This window comes from Carettochelys insculpta, chromosome 1, assembly GCF_033958435.1.
Source record: "Carettochelys insculpta isolate YL-2023 chromosome 1, ASM3395843v1, whole genome shotgun sequence".
Classification (NCBI taxonomy): Eukaryota; Metazoa; Chordata; order Testudines; family Carettochelyidae; genus Carettochelys; species Carettochelys insculpta.
This window is the reverse complement of record NC_134137.1, coordinates 279,384,768-279,405,324: the sequence shown is the minus strand read 5'-3', so window position 1 is coordinate 279,405,324 and position 20,557 is coordinate 279,384,768. Positions and strand designations below refer to the sequence as shown.

The 20,557-nt window shown below is 44.8% G+C and overlaps 1 protein-coding gene across 2 annotated transcripts; it reads left to right on the top strand.

The window, feature by feature from the left end:
- The first annotated feature begins 7,342 nt into the window (after positions 1–7,342).
- On the top strand, positions 7,343–18,080 carry IFT27 (intraflagellar transport 27). Of its 2 annotated transcripts, none has more exons than XM_074983854.1 (7): positions 7,343–7,734; positions 13,417–13,496; positions 14,794–14,853; positions 16,372–16,431; positions 17,075–17,192; positions 17,505–17,614; positions 17,777–18,080. In XM_074983854.1, the coding sequence occupies exons 1-7, from the start codon at positions 7,701–7,703 to the stop codon at positions 17,873–17,875; spliced, it is 561 nt and encodes a 186-aa protein (XP_074839955.1). In that variant the 5' UTR covers positions 7,343–7,700; the 3' UTR covers positions 17,876–18,080. The 2 variants fall into 2 exon arrangements, with proteins under 2 accessions (XP_074839955.1, XP_074839956.1); XM_074983855.1 differs by lacking the exon at positions 7,343–7,734 and adding an exon at positions 9,001–9,022.
- Positions 18,081–20,557: the final 2,477 nt, after the last annotated feature.

Sequence of the window (20,557 nt, the reverse complement as noted above, 5' to 3'; positions counted from 1 at the left end):
GATGATATCTCCAGAATAGATATGTGGACAAAGCTGGTAACGGGCCTTGTTGCAAGGAAAAGTTCCAGGATTGGTGTTCCTGCGGTACAGACTGTGGTTGTTGGTGAGAATCTTCATAAGGTTGGGAGGTTATCTGTAGGAGAGAACAGGCCTGTCACCTAGGGCCTTCTGGAGTGTGGCATTCTGATTAAGGTTAGGTTGTATGTCTTTAATAATATGTTGCAGTGGTTTGTGTCGGGGGCTGTAGATATTGACCAGTGGTGTTCTGTTATTGGCTTTTTTGGGCCTATCTTGGAGTAGCTGGTCTCTGGGTATTCGTCTGGCCCTGTCGATTTGTTTTTTTATTTCTCCTGGTTGGTAATTCAGGTTTATGAATATTTGGTAGAGTTCTTGTAGTTTTTGGTCTCTGTCAGTAGGATCAGAGCAAATGCGATTGTACCTAAGGGCTTGACTGCGAACAATGGATCTAGTTGTGGGTGCAGGATGGAAGCTAGAAGCAAGTTGGTAAGTACAGCAATCAGTGGGTTTCCAGTAGAGCATGGTAGTGATCAGGCCACCCTTGATTTGTGCTGTAGTGTCCAGTAAATGTATCTCTCGTGTGGAGTAGTCGAGGCATAAGTTGATGGTGGGGTGCAGATTGTTAAAGCCTCTGTGGAATTCTTCTAGCGTCTTTATTCCATGGGTCCAAATCATAAAGATGTCATTGATGTATTGTAAGTAGAGGAGGGGTAATGGGACAAGAGCTGAGGAATCATTGTTCCAGGCCAGCCATAAATATATTAGCATATTACTGAAGAGGAATTTTTCACAACAATTTGGAAAGAGAGGCTGCTTAACTCTCTGTTATATTCAAATTTGACACATTAACATGTGGTTTGATCTAGGATGGGAATTTTCTAGCTCATTGTAGGGGCTCTTTTGCATACTTGGCTTTATCTAATTCTTGACCCCGCCCCCCTTCTGCCCCTCTGCTCTCTGATTTGCTCACCTTGATAATATTTTTCTGATTTGTCAACCTTCATTACTATGTTTGGTTCTCTGTGCCTTAAATATGGAGTGTGTTCTGGTATGGCTATCGTCTGAAGAAGTGGGTCTGTCCCACGAAAGCTCATAACCCAATAAATTATTTTGTTAAAGTCCTACTGGACTGCTTTTTTTGTTTTGATAGTACATAGACTAGCACGGCTCTCTCTCTGTTTCTGTTCTTACTATATGTTTATACAGTGCCTATTACTTTGGGGCCCTGATCTGATTATGGCCATTGAGTGTGGCTGTAAAATAAATAAAAATAATAAAGCAATTTTGTTTAAAATAAAGAGTCCTCCACTTGCCACGTCCCCAGGTTGACGATGTGCCGACCTACTCCGGGTCCCGTGGGTGCGCGTGGGGTGTGATACAGCGGGGGGAGTCGGGTGGCCCGGGACCAACCACCCCACCTTTATAGCAGCCTGATATAGTGTAGCAGCAATATGTGATTCAGTGTATTCACTTTAAAACCTAGGTTTCCACAGTATTATGAGTACCAGGAACAATAACACTCCGATTGTGAACACCACAATGCCCTGTGGCTGTTTTAAGTCCCAATAATTCTCTATACAGACCCAGCTAGACCAGCTAGTGGTATTTACCAATAGTGATTTATTCATTTATTCGTAACTACAATTACTTAACACTTGTTATATATATATATATAGATAGATAGTTATTTATTTGGCATAAGCTAAATACTAGGTTACATATAACTATATATAATTACATGTGACTTACCAATAACATCCAATGCTCCCACATCTCACCAATAACTACGTTACAGTGGCCCTTCAAGTCAGAGATACGGCTTGGTTGGGACCTTTCGTGGTGGTGACGTCCGGGTGATCAGGCCGGGGTCTGCTGTCTGGACTGGAAGTTGCTAGCCTCCGCCTTGTGTCCAGGAGCCCACACCCTTATTCCTGCTAAATCACCTTTTATACTGTTTCTTACTTGGGGGTTCGATACCTGGCCAATTAAAGCGTTTGTTACCTAATTTGGGCTTTCTATCCTCCTGGCCTGTCAGAACATGTTACAAGATTTCCTCTGTCCTTGGTCTTTTTCTGAACCTCCCCATAGACCCTCTGATGTTGTACAACCAAGATGTTCTCTTTGGGGGGGCTTCCAGCTACTAGCCCCAGCTGTTCTCTTTGGGGGCTTACTATCTGCTTGTCAGGATGTTCTCTTTGGGGACTCTCCAACTACTTGTCAACTTTCTGATTTCTTTCTCCTGGCCTGACTTCAGACCTTCCCGCCGCTGTATGATAGCATTCCAAGATGGAGTGTATGGTCATTCTGCCTTGCGAGTGAGGCCCGGCCACCAGGTGCTCGTGCTCCCACACAGGTAAAGGCCTCTGCATAGGAACACTAGGCCCTGGTATCATTCCCATCCACTGCAGAATCAAGCCACTTAAGTCTTCCAGCTCCTTTTCAGTAATGTCCCCAGCAGAGCTGTCCCATCCATAGGACAAACTGCGAAAACCACCCCAGACCCATGCTTTTGGGGGCCCTGCAACGGCCACCCCATCCTACGGATGGGAGGGGTGTATTACCTGGAACAGGGTGGGCAGTGGCAGCCGTAGTTGTTGATGCCCCTGGGCTCCTCACTTCTCCCTGCACTCACCACATGCACTGTGCTGTGTCCTCCTGGCAGCAAGGCTCAGAGGGCCGGGAGTGCAGCACGGCAGAGCACAACGGAGCAGGCTGCCATTCACACAGCTGGCATGGTGAGTGTGGCGAGGGCCTGAGGTGCGGCTACACCCTGCTGCAGCTCCTGCTCCTGCCACCAATGCCATCACACCCAGCCCCATGTAATCCCTGAACCAGCTGGTCAGATAGGAGGTAAGAAGGTAAGGAGACAGTGTGGGGACAGAGCAGAGAAGGTGGCCTGTGGCATGGGAGGGTTGCCCTGGGCTCCACACCTTGGACACTGGAGGGGGAGGGTGTTCCTCAGGCCCTGCCCCTCCCTTGGGACAGACCTGGTCCCCAGAACTCTACTATAAACTTGTCTCCCCATTAGACTCCTTGCAACCACTCCGATCCATCACAAGATTATCTAGGATGATACTAGGTTATCTAGAATGGTATTCAGGCTTCAGAACTAAAACCCTTACTTTGCAATTACTGCTCTTACTCATCAGCCGTATCATTCATGCATTCTGCAGCCTGACGAAGTGTGGTCCACGTCCTGCTCCATGGTCCGTCTATTGATATGACAATTGCCAATCCCAATTTCCTGGGGACAATTCACAATGTCTTCCTATCTGGAGGAGTTGTGCAAGTGAAAATAACAGGGCTTCTTATAGCTGCTGGGTACAGTGTTCTTTCCCTCTTTCAGTTTGCAAGACAGGGCCTGCCCCTCACCAATCCAGCTTAATGGATAAGGTGGGGGAGAACAAAGAGAGAAAAGAGGAAATGGAGACAAAGAAGTGCTTCACTTCTCCCCAGCTGCTGAACAGGGACTCAATCCAACAAATCTTCCATGTTGCCTGCTGGGAAAATGGGGGAATACCCTCTTTTTTACTTGTTTCTCCCCCCCACCACCCAACAGCTTTACTCTTTCTGTAAGCAGGGGAAGAGTCCTGCTATTGCGGGGAACTTTTCTGGCTTACAGATTAACCCAGGAAAATGGGCTAGTAAAAAAATTGGAGGCCTCATTTCCACTTCCTTTACTCAGAAGCATGCCTGACCTCAAGGGGTCCCCTTTCAGCCCCCTGTGTGCAGAGTCCTCATAAACCCAACAAGACTGTGTCCAGGATTCCTGGGGGGCCTGACTCCCAGCCTTGCTTTGTTCACTTAGGAGAGGGTCTCAAGTGTCTGTACTCTTGGGTGCTCTCTCTGCACTGGATCTTTCCTTGGATCACAGTTCGAAGGAAACCCCATTATTAAGCAGCAATCAATTTCCCAGTGACAGTAATATCCTCCTCCAATGATCCAAGCAAGTGGGACATGACTTCTCAAAGGTCCCGTTGTACATTAGATTGAAAAGGGTCCACAGCAATTCTAGAATCTACATGCTAAGTTTTTAATTTATTAAGTGAGAATACACAAATCAGAACTGTCACCTGACCAAATCAATGTCTGACTATGTGAAGCCTAATGAACATATTGGCAAGCAAAAATGATGCATCTTTTCACCTTCTAAGAGATGCAGGCAAAGATAAAAGAGCATAATTCTTTGGCTGATTACGTACTATGTACTGCATATTCCCTCAACCTTATTGGCCAGACTGCCCTGAATTGTTGTGTTGAAACTTTCTTTTTTTCAAAAAAAAAAAAAAAAAAAAAGATTTTATTTCTCCAAGAATGGTACAATTTTTTCTCTGCATCAACAGTCATTGGATGATTCACTAGCAAACGGATGTCCAGTGCCCAAATCACTCTAAGAGACTTGGCGGACTACAAGTGCCGAAGCTGTAATTGCAGTTGTTATGGGATACGCAACACCCTTGAAGCTCTAAAGAGCATCAGGATGATGAATCTCAAAAATTATCAGCAAGAAAAGACTTAAAGATCCTAAATGTTGCAAGACAAACTTCGGAAACTGATATTTTGTGTGAGGTCTAGGATGATATATTTCAGCCATTCAGCCGGTGCAGTCTAAGCTTGCAAAGTACTCAGATTAACACTTCTACTGCTGGTAAAGCAATAAGGAGTCTTGGAACTGTTGTTCGACAAATGCGGGATAGTTTTGATGAGTATGAAATTGAAAGGGGCTGCAAGGACTGCTAAACCGTGTGTGCTGACAATTTTTCACATATTATTTCAAGTTCCAAAATCAGTGAAGCTGTCAAACATTTGTGTCAGAAGTTCCCAGATGATCTCTCAAGAGATGTAACTAAAGAATGTCTTCAATTTGTTCAATTTGTATCGCTTTGAGATATAGAAAGATGACAAAAGCAAGTCTATTTGGATGGACTGAGTTATGACTGAATTCAATATGATAGAATGGTTCCCAAATGTTGACACCACATTATAGTTGAATTTAGGGAAATAAAATCGGGATTACTTAGTTAACCACTTAAATGTTTAGTGTAACCAGTTAACTGATTTAACAGGAGAGGCAGCCCAGGGCTGCTTCCGTGGGGCTGAAATGCCCCCCCCCCACACACACCAGTAGGCCCTATGGGGCTAGATCAGCTTCCTGCCCAGGGTGGGCGAACGGCTCCACCAGCCTCCAACAGTCAGCCATAACTGGTAAGCGTCATTCATTTAAGGTGAGGCTCACTGGTTAACCATTAATATGCCTAGTTGTATTTTGTCACTAATGATCACAAATGGTAGTAGAGAACGTTCCTTTTTCCTTCTGACAAGGGTCAAAGTTTTGTCCCTCTTCGACATGGGGAATAAAACTGTCACATCTTTGAATTATGATAACTTCATGACTTTGCTGCAGTTAAAGCTCGGAGAACTCCACCATGAAGCCTCTAGGATGTCCATGCCAGTCCCAAGCCTGGACAGAGGAGGAGGGTTGGTTAGATGAGTGACAACGCGCTGACAATGAAACAACAATACAAATGAAATCTGATGCCAGTACAATTAAATGCTAAGAAATGCCAGTTCACACATTGCCCCGATAAACAATGTCCATGACACCAATTGTGATCGGGGTGGGTGGGTGAGCTGGCTACTGAAAGAAAATTACAGCTACATGGTAGATTGGTGCAGAGTTTATCTACAGAAACTAAGCCACTCCGCACTGGACAGGGGAAGATGGAAGAAAATAGTGAGGGAGGCATTAGACACCAACGGGCGCTGAGCCCATGATTGTTGATGATGATGATGAAAGCTAGGAGGAAAAACTGGTCTGTTGGAAGAATTGAATCTAGTGAGAGTATAAAAATGTGTTACCGTTACATAAATACATGTGTGTGTAGATAACTACTTGATGTCGTCACATTTTTGTAATATGTAAATCACACATAGACTTCTCCCCCTCATTAGCCAGAGGCCCCTTTTAACCTTAATCCAATCCCAACTACCCACAGGGTGGGACACTAACGCTCCCCAGCCAGGTGATTTGCAGAGCGCTCTCACGGCTCCAGTGAATAGAGATTGGCAGGCACACACAGAGACCAGATCCAGCCCAGGCCGAGATGAAGAAACTGAGAAGCGCATGTGCAGCCACAGCCGTGCAAAGCAGGGAGAGCAGCAAGTTAGCAGGAATAAGTATCAGCGAGGTAACCGTGTTAGTCTGTAGCTTCAAGAACAACAGGAAGTCTTGTGGCACCTTATAGACTAACAGATATTTTGGAGCATAAGCTTTCATGGGCAAAGACCTGCTTCAGCAGTTCTCAAACAAAAGAATTTCAAAAATCAAATGGAGAAGAGAAATCTCTGACCTGCAATTTATTTGCAAATTTGACTCCATTAACCACGGATTAAACAGAGACTGGGAGTAGCTGGCAGTTTACAAAGGCAGTTTCTCTGCTCTGGGTGCTAATGTCTCCCCATTAGACTCTGACAAAGGCTCATATCCCCCCAACTCCCAACCCTGATCTGACTTGTTTTTTCCTCTTTTGATAAGTGCTGTTGATACTGGGCCATTTCCACCTTGCTGAATAGACCTTGTCAGCGCTGGCCCTCCCTCTTACTGGGACCCCACTCTTTAAATACCCCTCTGAAACCACCACCCCCCTCACTCATGCATCTGACGAGGTGGGTCTTTGCCCACGAAAGCTTATGCTCCAAAATATCTGTTAGTCTGTAAATTACCACAAGACTTGTTGTTCGTGGGAATAGGGTCGTGCGCACGCGCGGAAAACTTGCATCACTCCACATGTAGAGCATGAGCTGCCTGGAAGAGCCTATTATGAACCGAAAGGCTTGGGCAGTCAAAGTCATTTTCCCACCCATGTTCTATCCCCCAGAACTCTGTGAGGAACTAGAGCCACACACTGGCAAGCCACTGCCTTCTGGTCCACCCACTTTTTCCAAACCCGCTTTAGGAAGTAAGTCCAGCTAGATAGTACGACCCACCGTGGTCTGTCCAATTAAAAATAGGGCATTGTTAATGTCATTAGTCGCTAAGCAGAAACAGCCCGTGCGCAGGCGCACCGGGCCAGAATTGCTGAGCTTATGACTTCATCGCCTGTCGCCGTTTCGGCCGCTCCTTCGCTCGCTATGGGCGGGGCGTTCCCCTCGATTGACAGCTAATCGCACCACTAACCCGCACGTTGCTGAACCAATGGCCTCAGAGTATCAAAGTCTCCCCAAAGGCGGAGCCCAGAGGAAAGTGGGTTCAACAGCCGCCCCAGCAGTCGGTGGATGGGCGGCACCGCCAGCCAATCGCGTGTCACAGCTGGGGGGCGGGGCTGGGAGGTTGCTAGGAAAACTGTGGTGGTCGGGTTGGGGAACATTTGTTGTGGGCCGAGTTTGAAGAGCGCGTGGGGGCCGATCTCCCCTTCCGTGTCTCCCCCGCTCGTCGGCCATTACCCGCCTCCTGCCCCTCGCCTCCTCCGGGGCCTGGCTTCTTCCCGCTGCGCCCCTCCCCCCCGTCCCCGGACCGACCCTCACCTGCTCCCCCCCTTCTGCGCCCCTTCCTCCCTTCGCCCCTGCTTAGCCTTTTGGGGACCTGTAAGGCTCCCCCCCGCCGCGGTCCGTCCTCTCGGGCAGGGCTGCAGCCATCCCCGCCACCACAACAGTGCCAGGCCCCTCTGGCAGCACCGTGGACCATGGTGAAACTAGCCGCCAAGTGCATCCTCGCAGGTGAGCTTGCCATCTCGAGTTCAGGGCTCAGTTCGGGCCCACCTCCATGCAGAGCCTTCCCAGCACCAAGGGGCTCGCTAGCTGTAAAGTGCAATAGTTGCTTGAGCGCCAGCCAGGGTTGCCAACCCCAGAAATGTCATATACGGGGAAAATTTACGGACAGGCCGATTTTTTTGGGTTTTTTACGGACGTCATTTTTATACTATATTAAGACCACATAAATGGCCAAAAGTGACAGGTAATCATAGTCATTCATACATGACAAGAACAATATGCTATTTAACGCATTTTCATGTAGTTATTCGTGCTGCTTCTAACTCGGCGGGATAAAGTAGATGATAACATCATGTGGGTCAGGTGATACGCATCATGTCATTTCAGCCATTGAGCTAAATGAACAACTGAAATGTCCAATTTCCGCCTCTCCGTGGTAAAATGGCTGAAGCAGCACAGAAGAAATTTAATTGCTAGAGAATAATTGCTGTTTTTTGAAATTTTATTGCACTTTTGTGAAATTTATGGGCACTTAAATTTTTTTACGGACTTTATGGATACCTCCAATTTTGGCTAATTTTTTACAGATTGTCCATAAATTTACTGACAGTTGGCAACCCTGGCCCCAGCACCTTTTTCTTTACAAATTAAGTGCCTTTGAGGCTGGGTGTGCCACCTGAACCAAAGTAATGGGTGAGCCAGGGGGCTGAATAATGCCCCAAAATTCTCCAACCTTTTAGACCACTGGATAGAGCCTCAGTTGCTTGATTCCCTGAAGTGCTCTGTCAACTAGATCAGAGTGCCTCTCAACAGTGCTGCTTCATTTTGTATAGCAGCCATCATTCCAGAGGCACCAACTTTCTCATCAAAACAAAAAAGCAGTCAAGTAGCACTTTAAAAACTAACAAAATAATTTATTAGGTGAGCTTTTGTGGGACAGACCCACTGCTTCAGACCATAGCCATACCTGAACAGACTCAATATTTAAGGCGTAGAGAACCAAAAACAGTAATCAAAGTTGACTGCTTTTTTGTTTTGATAGTATATAGACTAGCATGGCTCCCTCTCTGTTACTATCCAACTTTCTCATGTTTGTGAGGGGTCAGAGGGTGGTGTTGCTTGACCCCTGCTCTGCCTAAGACTCTGCCCCCTTTCCACCCCCACCAAAGTTCCACCCCTGTTTCACACTGCCCACTTTTCCTGACATGTTCTTTCCCCCTCCTCTGAGCACATGTTACCCACCTCCGGTGTCTCCGGCATGCCATGAAACAGCTGATGGAGTGGCAGACTGTCCGTGAGTACATCGGTCCTAGAGCTCCCATGGAGTCATCTAAATTAGAGCACAGGCACCTCTGCTTCATACCCATTGTACTCTGGTGAGACTGTCGTTAAATACAGTTGTATAAAAAGCTGAAGGTAACAAACTGGGAGGAACACATGAGGAAGATATATTTTCAGATGAGATATAAAATCCGATGGCAAGCCAATTGAAAGATACAAGATCGAAGAGAAAACTCTCTTCACAATAATGGAAGGGCAAGAGAAGCAGAGTAGGGTGCCAAGACCAGTTTCATGAAATAGGCTGGATTATTCCCATTTTTGCTAAAGGAAAAAAATGTCAGGAGGAAGGTTTGTAATCTTGGAATAATCAAAGGGGGTGGGAGAAGTAAGGTGTTAGTCAAGTGTGAAAATAAGAGATAGGCAGATGTGTCTGAGGAGGCTCTTCTTGCTGCATGTTTGGCCAAGACACTGTGGAGGTGTCGTGAAGTATGTACGGTTGAGTGTCATCAAGTATAAGAATAGGAAGGCATCAGATGTAGAAATAAGGTAACTGAAAGGCATAGGTATAGTTCCACTTCTGTGTTTGGGGGAGGGGTAGCTCCAGCTAGGAAAATCATGCGTCTGGCAGGGACCAAATTCCATGTGTGATGTCCCCTATACTTCCACAAACTACACTCATTATGAAAGTAGTTAGATGAAATTAAATATTCTCACTACCTTGTTGTATTCTGTAATCTCCAAAGGGGAGGGGTCTTCAGGATGAAGAGGAGCCACAACAAGTTAAGGGAGCTGGGAGGGAATGCAATTAGGAGCAAAAACATCAGAGGAAGAACAAGAAACTCAGGAGAACCTACTCGTTTGGGAGAGAGAAAGGTTCATATTGTTGTGTTGCACTGAGGTCAAAGAGAATTAGAAAAGTCTTCATTAGCAGAAAGAAGATCGCTAATTATACAGTGGACAATGATTCCTTTGTTATTTCCAGGGAAGATTTACAGGCAAGACTATTGTTGTGTTGAGCTATTGTTGAGAAAAATGGGAAGATGAAGGTTAGGGAAGTAGTTAAGGTGAAATGAATGTATTTAAAGAAGGTATAAGCAGTACTCTTTTTGAGAAATGGGGATGGTATTGGAGGGCGATAGAATTACTAGCATTAGGAATAGTACAATGAGCGATGGTAGAAAGATAGGCAGGCAACGTTAAATTGCTGTAATAAAAATTAAAATGATGGATTGAAATGCAGGGAAAGAATGGGTCAAGGGAAGAGAACATCACAAATGAGGCATGCAGTAGTGTTACAGCAGTGTTGATCCCAGGCTGTTAGCAAGACAAGATAGGTGAGGTAATATTTTATTGGAACACTTCTGTTCCTTTCCTACCCCCACAAAACAATTTATTTTCCCTGCACCACTGCTAAATGACCCAATAATCCTGTTTCAATATATGAAATAGAATTAGTACTCAAAGGGCAGAGCAACAAATCAATGTACCTAGCTTACTTTTCCAGTTACATTAAGTTCAGGCTTAATTTTTCCCAAAACCTGTGTCAGCTATGCCCAGGGTGAGAGAGACAAGCTTTCATGCATACCCCGAGTTCTTCAGATACCAAAGAAGGTCTCTGTATTAGCTTGAACGCTTATGTCTCACCAGTGGGAGCTAGTACAATAAAATATATTACCACCTATCTTGTCTCACCAATGGGACAATCAGATGGAAAGAAAACAGCAAAAATGTATCATGAAACATGGAGGTAATAGTATGTTAAATTATGCAATAGTCTCCCCAGGGAAACAATAGACTAGTCAAAACACTAGAAAACATACTGTAGGGAGCAAGCCTGAATTTGTCCAGGCTGAGCTAAGTCAACAACTCCCAAACTTTATTGGTTCATGTACTACCTTCTTAAGAAGTATTTCTGAAGTGAACTAGATGACGAAGCAGCACATTGCAACAATCATGTTGTGGACCGAATTCAGCTTTAGGGTAAACCTGTAAAGCTATCTGTATTACAGGATTTCAAGACAGTGACTCTGAAGCCTAAAATGTCTGCTCAGCTAATGGCCGCGTCTACATGTGCATGCTACTTCGAAGTAGCGGCGCCAACTTCGAAATAGCGCCCGTCACGGCTACACGTGTTGGGCTCTATTTCGAAGTTGAAATCGACGTTAGGCGGCGAGACATCAAAGTCGCTAACCCCATGAGGGGATGGGAATAGCGCCCTACTTCGAAGTTGAATGTCGAAGTAGGGCACGTGTAGACGATCCGCGTCCCGCAACATCGAAATAGCAGGGTCCGCCATGGCGGCCATCAGCTGAGGGGTTGAGAGACGCTCTCTCTCCAGCCCCTGCGGGGCTCTATGGTCACCGTGTGCAGCAGCCCTTAGCCCAGGGCTTCTGGCTGCTGCTGCGGCAGCTGAGGATCCATGCTGCATGCACAGGGTCTGCAGCCAGTTGTCGGCTCTGTGGATCTTGTGTTGTTTAGTGCAACTGTGTCTGGGAGGGGCCCTTTAAGGGAGTGGCTTGCTGTTGAGTCCGCCCTGTGACCCTATCTGCAGCTGTTCCTGGCACCCTTATTTCGATGTGTGCTACTTTGGCGTGTAGACGTTCCCTCGCAGCGCCTATTTCGATGTGGTGCTGCCCAACGTCGGAGTTGAACGTCGACGTTGCCAGCCCTGGAGGACGTGTAGATGGTGTAGTGTGCACATGTAGACGTAGCCAATGTGTAGCAAAGAAATTGGCTGTAGGAATGACTGAGAGCTGTTCAGAATGTCCCCAGGTTCAATCAGCACTGGTCCCTGTGAGAACCATGTGGAATGTTGGAGTTGAAGGGTTCAGTGACAGATGATCAGAGAAGGTTGGAAGAACAGCTATTTGTGTAACAAGGAGGTGGAGCTGCTGTGTACACACGCTTCGTGGAACCTGTACAAACAGCACTATTGCTTGTTGCAACACAGCTCATGAAATGAGCCCCTATTTTCTGTTGTTTTCTTTTTTAGATGCTTGATTTTACAGATTATACCCATGCTGTAACATAGGCTTTCAGCTTCTGCTGTTCAGCATATTTACAGCAGCCCTCAGTTTGGCCTGTGATTTTGTCAGCAAATGTCACTATCCAGATCAGTCTTCCTGCTCTAGATGCATATGTAGCTTTCCCTCTCTGCCTTGAAACATAATGTTCTATGGTAGGGTCAAAACTTACTCCCTTCCTGCGGTCATCTTGAAGCGTGTCTTTGCCCACTAAAGCTTATGCTCCAAAATATGTTAGTCTATAAGGTGCCACAGGACTTCTTGTTGTTCTCAAAGATACAGATTAACATGGCTACCTTTCTGATATGTATTAACAAAGTGACTCAACACAAAATATGAACTGTTGGTTTGATTGCTTCCTAGGATCCCTTCTTATGAACCGTTCAACCTAAATAGTTTGTGAGGAATTAATCCCTGACTGATTGACCCTTTGCTTCAGGCAGGCCAGCACAAAGGAGATGGAAATTATGCATAACTCCACTGGGAACATGAGGGAAGTTTTGTATCAGCTTCACAAGAGACCCCGATGTGAAGCATTTTTCAGGGAGTGGCCTGTGGATTCTTAAGACATGGCAATTCTGTCTCACTGCAATGGTCCATAGGAATTAATGTAGCAGGAGCTAAACTAGAGCAGCCCTGTGGGATAACCTATACTCTGGGACAAAGCAGCCCCTAGCAGCCCCAGAATAGGGGAGGCTCAAGCCACCTCCCTATTTTCCCTGCACCAGGCTTTGCTACTGTATGGGGGTGAAACAGGAGGCCCTTTCTCACTTCCTGTATGTCCAGGATGGAGCTAAACAAGTCACCTGTATAAGGAGTTGTCTCATATCGACCAGCAAATAACACCTGCTAATTGTGGGAGTGTTCCTAAGCAAACTCTATCAGCATATTACAATATCCCGGCAGCATGAATGGCCTGATCTTTCCCCAGCACAAACACACTTGGATTTGGGGAGATCTGTAATCTTGGGAGAGGATAATCCCATATCCAGCCCTCTTTCCCTTCTATTCCAGTTTTTTCTTCATGTTGAAATATGCCTGAGTACCAGAATAAGTTTGTGAATCTTTACTTGTCCATGCTAGAAGGAACAAAAGGCTGACCTGTGAATTTCAGAATAAATGATAAGTCTGGTGTGATGTTTAGGGTTCCTCTGGGCTATGGATATCGTAGACACCTAAAGCCAGCCCTGCACATGCAAGAGCAACACTCGTTTTACCACTTAAACAATTGTCCTATTTTTTTTTTACTTTTTTAACTATAGTGACTGCTATAAGTAAAATTATAACTGCAAATAAAAAGCTCTCAGCTTTGATAGAAATGAGGTTAAGTGCAGGAGAAATGCAATAGTTTCACCTTGGTTTGTCACGTCCTTTGGTTATACAGGTGACTCAACAGTGGGGAAGAGTGCCCTGGCCCAGATGTTCTGCAGTGATGGAGCTCATTTCCCGAAAAACTACACATTGGTAAGCTCTGTGCGAACATATGTCCAGGAAGGGGACTGACGAAGGACACCGGGCTCACTCTGCTATCGGGTTACTTCTCTAAAAATCCATGAGTGAAAAACAGGAAACTCCAGGACAGGATGAATTATTGAGGGCAGTTTTAGCTGTGGACGGGGCTTTTCACTGATGCATTAGAGTGTGTGTCTAGTAGGGTTTTCTGTCAAAATACTTACATATACCAAGCTATAAAGAGAAGCTGACTGGCATCCTAGTAGGTTTCTATGTACATAGGGAGCTGACTTCAAAGCTTAGAATAAGATAATGGTGACAGTTTCCTTCTGCGTCAGAATCTTAATAAGCTTGTGTGGTCTTAGACAATTGCCCATTTTCATGGAACTCCAAGTGAAAGGGATTTGCTGCAGGAGAAAACTGCTTTCTCCAAATAGACTATCTGAGAGTGAAATGTGTGCTGTTCACTGTACAAATATGAAGATGTGCTTCATGACACCAGCCTAATGGGATCTAAAGAAACCATTCCAAGAGGAAGAGGATGCAGTTTGCAGCCCTTCCATATGAAAAAGATTAATGGTGATGGATGTACAGAAGCATGATGAAAAATAATTTCTGTCATATAAACTACAGACCAAAAGGAAAACTGAAGAAATAGAAGAGACAGAAAGAAAAAGGGACTGGGGGAGGGGGGAGAGAGCAAGTAAAATAGAGAGTGGAAGAGACATAAAAAGAGGACCTCTGAATCCTGTGTGTCAGCTGAAACATAGCACCTGTGAAGGATCACGTGGTCAGTGTAATTCAGGAGGGTGCTGTGGAGCAACCAAGCAACGAGGAACCGGTGAGTCTTGACCCAGTCCTAGATCCAAAGTTGTCAACTAATAATCTGGTATGTGAGCAAATCTCTAAAGGCTGGTTCTTTTCCATCACCTCTCCCCATGTGAGCAAGTCTAGGGATTGAGAGCATCATTGACTGTAACAAAATTTAGAGAGACAGGGCCCTGAAGAAGACCTCTGTGTAAACTTGAAAGCTTGTTTCTCTCACCAACAGAAGTTGGTCCAAGAGAAGATATTACCTCATCCATCTTCTCCAATATCCTGGGATTGGTTCAGCTAAAACAACACCATAAACAACATGTAAGAAAGTTTGCCATTAAGATGTTAGGAATAGTGACTGTGAAGATGGTTCTCCACAATCTGTTTGATAGGATTCTGGTGATCTAAGAGAATTGCTGTACCCTAGAGCACAGTATGTAAGTGAACCTCTACAAGCCCTGCTGATTAGTGTTTTCTTGATTCTGCTTGACAGACAACGGGTGTGGAACTGTTGGTGAAGACTGTATCTGTTCCAGAGACGAGCGATAGTGTGGTGAGCCATGCTGTGTCACAGATAGGGGACAGAAAGAGCCCTTCAATGCACTAAACTCAACTATTATATGAATGTCTGATATGTCACATTCCCTTGGATAGACTCACCAGAGCTTTACTATTAAGTTGCATTAGGAAACCAGATGCACTAATAATGCACTAAGATAATACAAATAATAAAAAATAGTTGTGTGCAGTCGCCAGTGTTCCTCCTAATCTTTTCCACTGATATGTGGATATTTTCAATCCATGTCTGGAATAAATTTTTATGTTCACTGAGGTATGTGCACATGCACCACAAAAAGAAACATAAAATCTAGCTGTGGGCACTCTGCTAATTGGCTGGGTGGCATCAGAGTTTCTCTTGAATGACTACACAAATGCCCAGCTAGCAGGGAATGCTGATAATAGCTGATTTTTACAGTTATCACTTATTTTTAAAATAAAAATGTTTACATATGCAACTGCAAGATAACCTTTTAAACTGAAGCTCTTACCAATCTAGTTAGGGCCCTGTAGGATACTCAGGCATAATTCCCATTCCCTAGAACAGCAGAGTTCAGGCCCTGTGCAAACTCCTTTATGGTAATGCTCGGCACTACCATTAAGGTAGAGGTATACTAAGGTTAGCGTCCCAGTCTCTTGTTCCACAGATCTAGTTGATGCTCAGAGCAGAGATCAGGCCTGGTGCACTGCAGGGTAGACGATTTCACTGTTTATGTAGGAAATCCAGCTAGTGGTTTCACTTACCCTCTGGGATAGGTGCATTGTGTAGGTCATGGACTTAGCCACTTAGGCATGAGGCTATTTTGCTGTGGTTGAACAAGAAGCAAGTTTAATAGCTTCTGGCATATACCTCACTCAAACCCTCCCCCGTATTGAATCTTAAAAATATAGGGTTGGAGGGGACCTCAGAACATTATAAATTTCAGACCCCTGCACAGTGGTAGGACCATGTAATCTAGACTATTTCTGGCAGGTGTTTGTCCAACCTGTTCAAAAAACCTCTGATGGAGAGGATTCCATAATCTCCCTTGGGAATTTGTTCCAGTGCTTAAATATCTTGTAGTTAGAAAATTTTTCCTAATATCTAACCTCAATCTCCTTTGCTGTAGACTAATTCCACCGTTAGCAGACATGGAGAACAATTGATCACCATCCTCTTTATAACAATCTTTAATATATTTGAAGACTGTTATTAGGTCTCCCCATCCCACTCAGTCTTTTCTCAAGACTAAACATGCTCAGTTTCTTAAACCTTTCCTCATAGTCAGGTGTTCTAAACCTGTTATCATCTTTGTTGCTCTTCTCTGGACACTGTTAGCTGAGGCCTCACAGTGCTAAGCAGAATGGGACAGCTGCCTCCTATGTCTTATCTACAACATTCCTGTTAGTGCATGCCAGAGTGCTCTTAGGCTTTTTTGAACTATATCACACTGCTGACTCATATTGTCTTTGTGATCCCCTGTAGCCCCAGAGCCTTTTCATGGTCTGCCACCAAAAAACTTTCTGTTTTCAGGAACTCTTCCTTTTTGACTCTGCGGGCAAAGAACTGTTTTCTGAGATGGTGGAAAAACTGGCAAGTATCACATAAGAGTCTTCTGCACCTTTTGCTGTGAAAAGGATCTGAGCTACCCAGTCTGGCAGATTTAGCAAGCCTTGGTCTGAGTGGGAGGAGTGGAACTACCTCTTGGCTACCTATGGTCCCCGTTCCTTTGTTTTCTAAAGCTTGTCAGAATACTATAGGGAATCTTTTCCAAAGGAAGGGAGACGGTATCCCGAGGAAGCTTCTTTGTTTTTAAAAAAGAAATGGGATTACTAAACTGAAATAGCTGTGTGAATGTTTTGGGGGTTTGTTTGGTTGTTTGGTTGAAGCTTTTAGAGAAACTTCCAGTTTGCCAGTTCTAGAATATTAGATTTTTGCCTTCAGCCTGGTGTTTCTGTTCCACAGAGACTCTGCCTTCTGCCAGGACATAGCGCAATCTTTGACTTCTAACACTCCAGCAAGTGTGTCCCTGTCCCCTCAATATCAGGGACCTTTTCATTGTATCATCTGCTTTTGGTGCCTGGGGTCAGGTAATTGAGTGTGAGGTCCCCTTATAGCACTTGTTTTATTTCTCTCCTGGAGTGTATGTCCCATACAGACACTTCTCTGGGATTGTATTGGCCGTTGACCACACCAGTTTCATTAGAGCCGACAGTATATCTCTCTTGATGTACAGTGGGAGCAGCCCAATGCCCTGTGTATTGTGTTTGATGTCACCAATGAACAGTCTTTCAACAGCTGTGCCAAATGGCTGGAGAGGCTGAGGGCATGGACATCTGGAATGTACCTTCCAGGTAGGAGATGGAGAGATTCTTTGCATTGATTCTTGTTTTGTGGCATTATCTCTTTTCCACTCAGATGCGACATAAAATGTGATCTTAAATCCAAGCCAAGCATGATGGCTTCTTCCAACTAACGTGGTCTGAGAATAAGACAGACAGGGAACTGCCTATTCTAAGTGATTCCCTGTCTGTCCTCTCTGATGCCATCTCTAAGCACTCCCTCGCAATCCAGTTTTTTTCCTCCCATTTTCTGACTCACCCATCAGGTTTTTCAGTATATATTGAGAGTAATTTTTTGTTTTCCTTTGTTTCACGTTTTTATAGGCGTCTTAGTGGGGAATAAAGCAGACCTGATTGGTCGACGAGTTGTGGAGCAGAAACGGGCACAGGAATGGGCTGAGATCCATGGCCTGCAATACTGTGAGACATCAGTGGTGAGTGTCTTCTCCTATATCCATCTGTGGAAGTTTGTCTCTTCTCTTTTGGGGACTCTGTTACAATCCTGTAAATTGGGAGGGGGGCTTTTGAGCATTTAGAGCAGAAATAGTTCAGTGCTTCCTCCCTCCATGTTTATAACCTCTCTTCTCTCATTACAGAAGGAGATGGAGAACGTTGAAGCCCCTTTCCACATCCTGGCAAACTCATTCCACCAACTGTACAGAGAGAAGGTGGAAACCTTTCACTCTCTGGTGTGAGAGCCTGGGGGATAGCAGCTTGCTTAGCCATTGAGGCATTTCTTTGAGTCCAGAAACACCTGATGGCTAGCATCCCACAGAGCAGATGATGTGGAGAAAAGTGAGAGATGAGGTTTTTTTCTTTTTACTTTTTAACATTTCCTGACAACTCAAATTAAACCAGAAGTGAATATGTGGAGAAACGGCCTTTCTGAGGTTGAGATGTTGTGTTCTTTTAATGTCTCCTGGCTTGGTTTCTTCTCCATGGAAATTAGTGGGGAGCAAAAGATTGGAAATTGTTAGTTTCTGCTTTGAGATGGCCCTGTGTTGTCAGAATGACTTTCCTGCTGCTACATACAAGGATCAGATGTTTTGTTGGGGTTTTGAGATAGGGAAGTAGTTGGGAGAATAATGGGCATTTCTCACAATGGGCAGCCCAGCACTGACATATCTGAAGGAAGCAGGAGTGAGGAGGACCTTGCACCTTGAAAACTCATTCACTGGCAGGGCTGGAATAGACTTCAGGCCCAGTGCCTGTGCAGATGTGCCCATCATCTGTGGCATGAACTGTGACGTGCAGAAATTCTTCTTGACTGAGGTATGGTTCAGAGATGTGCTGACAGATTAGGGACTAGCATATGTGATGCTCCCAGGTTCATCAGCTTGGAGCCCATGGCACTGCTGATGTAGTTTGTGTCCCTAATCTGTGTTTTTGACTTCTCAGATTCTAGTTCTTACTCTGACATGTCTCATTTTCTTTGCCTGTTAGAAGCTGGCTGCCAGGAGCTTTTCTTCTGTACTTCTCCTAATTTGGTAATGCAGTGCCCTCTGCTGGCTCCAGGTCACAAATATGCCCAAGAAGATGCCACTGTGAGGCAGTGAACACAAACTGTATTCCTGTCTTCCTTCACCACTTCCCAGATACACTGCCTTTATCTTGAGGAGGAGTCCCCAGGCTTCCAAGTAGATCGTTTCTCCTGCTGTCCCTCCACTTATCCTTCCCTCTCACAGTTTTCCTTTTGTTTTGTTTGCATGTGGGAGGGGTGTCTGGGGGATGGGGAGTATTGCTAGCTAAAGTCAGTAGTGTTACCTCCTCTCTAGGACCAATTTTCCAGTCTCTCAGGTAAATGTAAACCTCATTTTGTTCAGTTTTCACACACCGTCTCACATTTCCTAACATCACTTTGTTGTGGTATCACTACTGCAAACAGGACACAGGAGAAAAAGGTCATCGGGCTTTAAACTATTGTGAGCCTGCAGAGGGACTTAGCCAGATTGAAGTATGGGGTAAGGAGGGACAACATGTCTATCCAGAGATCTTGTCTGTAGTATAATACTGGTGTAGCAGGTGGGAGAACCCTTTCAAATCTCCAGTGCAAGGGAAACTATCCATTCAGTTCAAGATAGGATGTAGCTCTTTTATTCCAGAAGAGGGTGAAATGCAGAAACTCATCTGCTTCCAAGGTCACAATACCCTCCCTTGGACAGGGGCAGGGTGAGGACTGATGTTTCTGGAGTTTTCACAGTCATTTCTCTGAGCCAAGCTTTCCAGGGTGGGTTAGATGTAATGCATCTTTGTGGGTTAGATGTAATGCATCTAAGTAGGAGATGTGGAGGCAGGAGCCAGCCACCTCCAGCTGCTATGAATAAGATATAATTATTTTAATACTGTGCTGCGTTAGTCAAAGAACTTCAGAATGCACGTTGACTTGATGGCCCCTCCTACAGTTTTACTAGCAATGTGCTTATGGTACGTGATGGATCTTTTCATATTTTAAATATCTTCCCAAATATGTCTTTGCCACGTATAACATGATCTGTGGAGAATTAATACCTTCGGAGATGAGTGATAAGGGGAAATCCACATGATTTATATTGTGAAACATCTTTCTCTCTGCCCCAGAAAAACTTGCCAGAGCTCTTGATGACTGAAGAAAAATTCTGAGTATGCTCAAAAGTTTCTCTCTTCCCAACAGGAGGTGGTTCAGTAAAAGATACTACCTTACCCACCTTGTTTCTCTAATATCCTGGGGCCAACAGAGCTACAGCAACACTGTCAATAGCTCTTAATAAAGAGTCTGCGACATGGAGGTGGGTGACTGTTTGTCACTGAATGAAAGCAAAAACTGGAGCATCTAATTAGAAGAAGGCTTACAGTGACAATTGCTGATTTATAAAGTAGCTGCTTCTTATGGGCTAGTGAAGAAAAATGCATCCCATTCAGGGAACGATGTAATGACTAAGAGTAAAAATGTGTTGTCTAGCTAGCTGTAAGAATTCATCTGTTGCCCCTTTTCCTCTTTGCATAAGCTATGTCTGAAGTTTAAAAAAAAACAGGTTATGTTTAAAACATATTGACTAACAGGTTTCAGTACACATTCTGAGCACTAATGTAGATGTGATTTAATGTCTTTTAAAATATTAGTTTTAGTTGTAGGTTTCTTTGTAGATGTTTCCATAACTTTTCGTTTTTACAGATAGAGTTGTTAACCCTAAATCAACCCCTTTTACCTCTGGGAGAGGTGATCCAAATTTGTCTCATCTCTACCCTTTGACCTGCCAATTTGGGTGACCCTTTCAGGAGCTGTAGCGCCCGCTGACATAGCTCTCTGGGTCACTGGGACGCACAAGCCACCTCACCACAACAAAAAATGGACCACTGAGTGGTCCACTTGACATTCAAATCAAGAGAAGAAAGTGGAG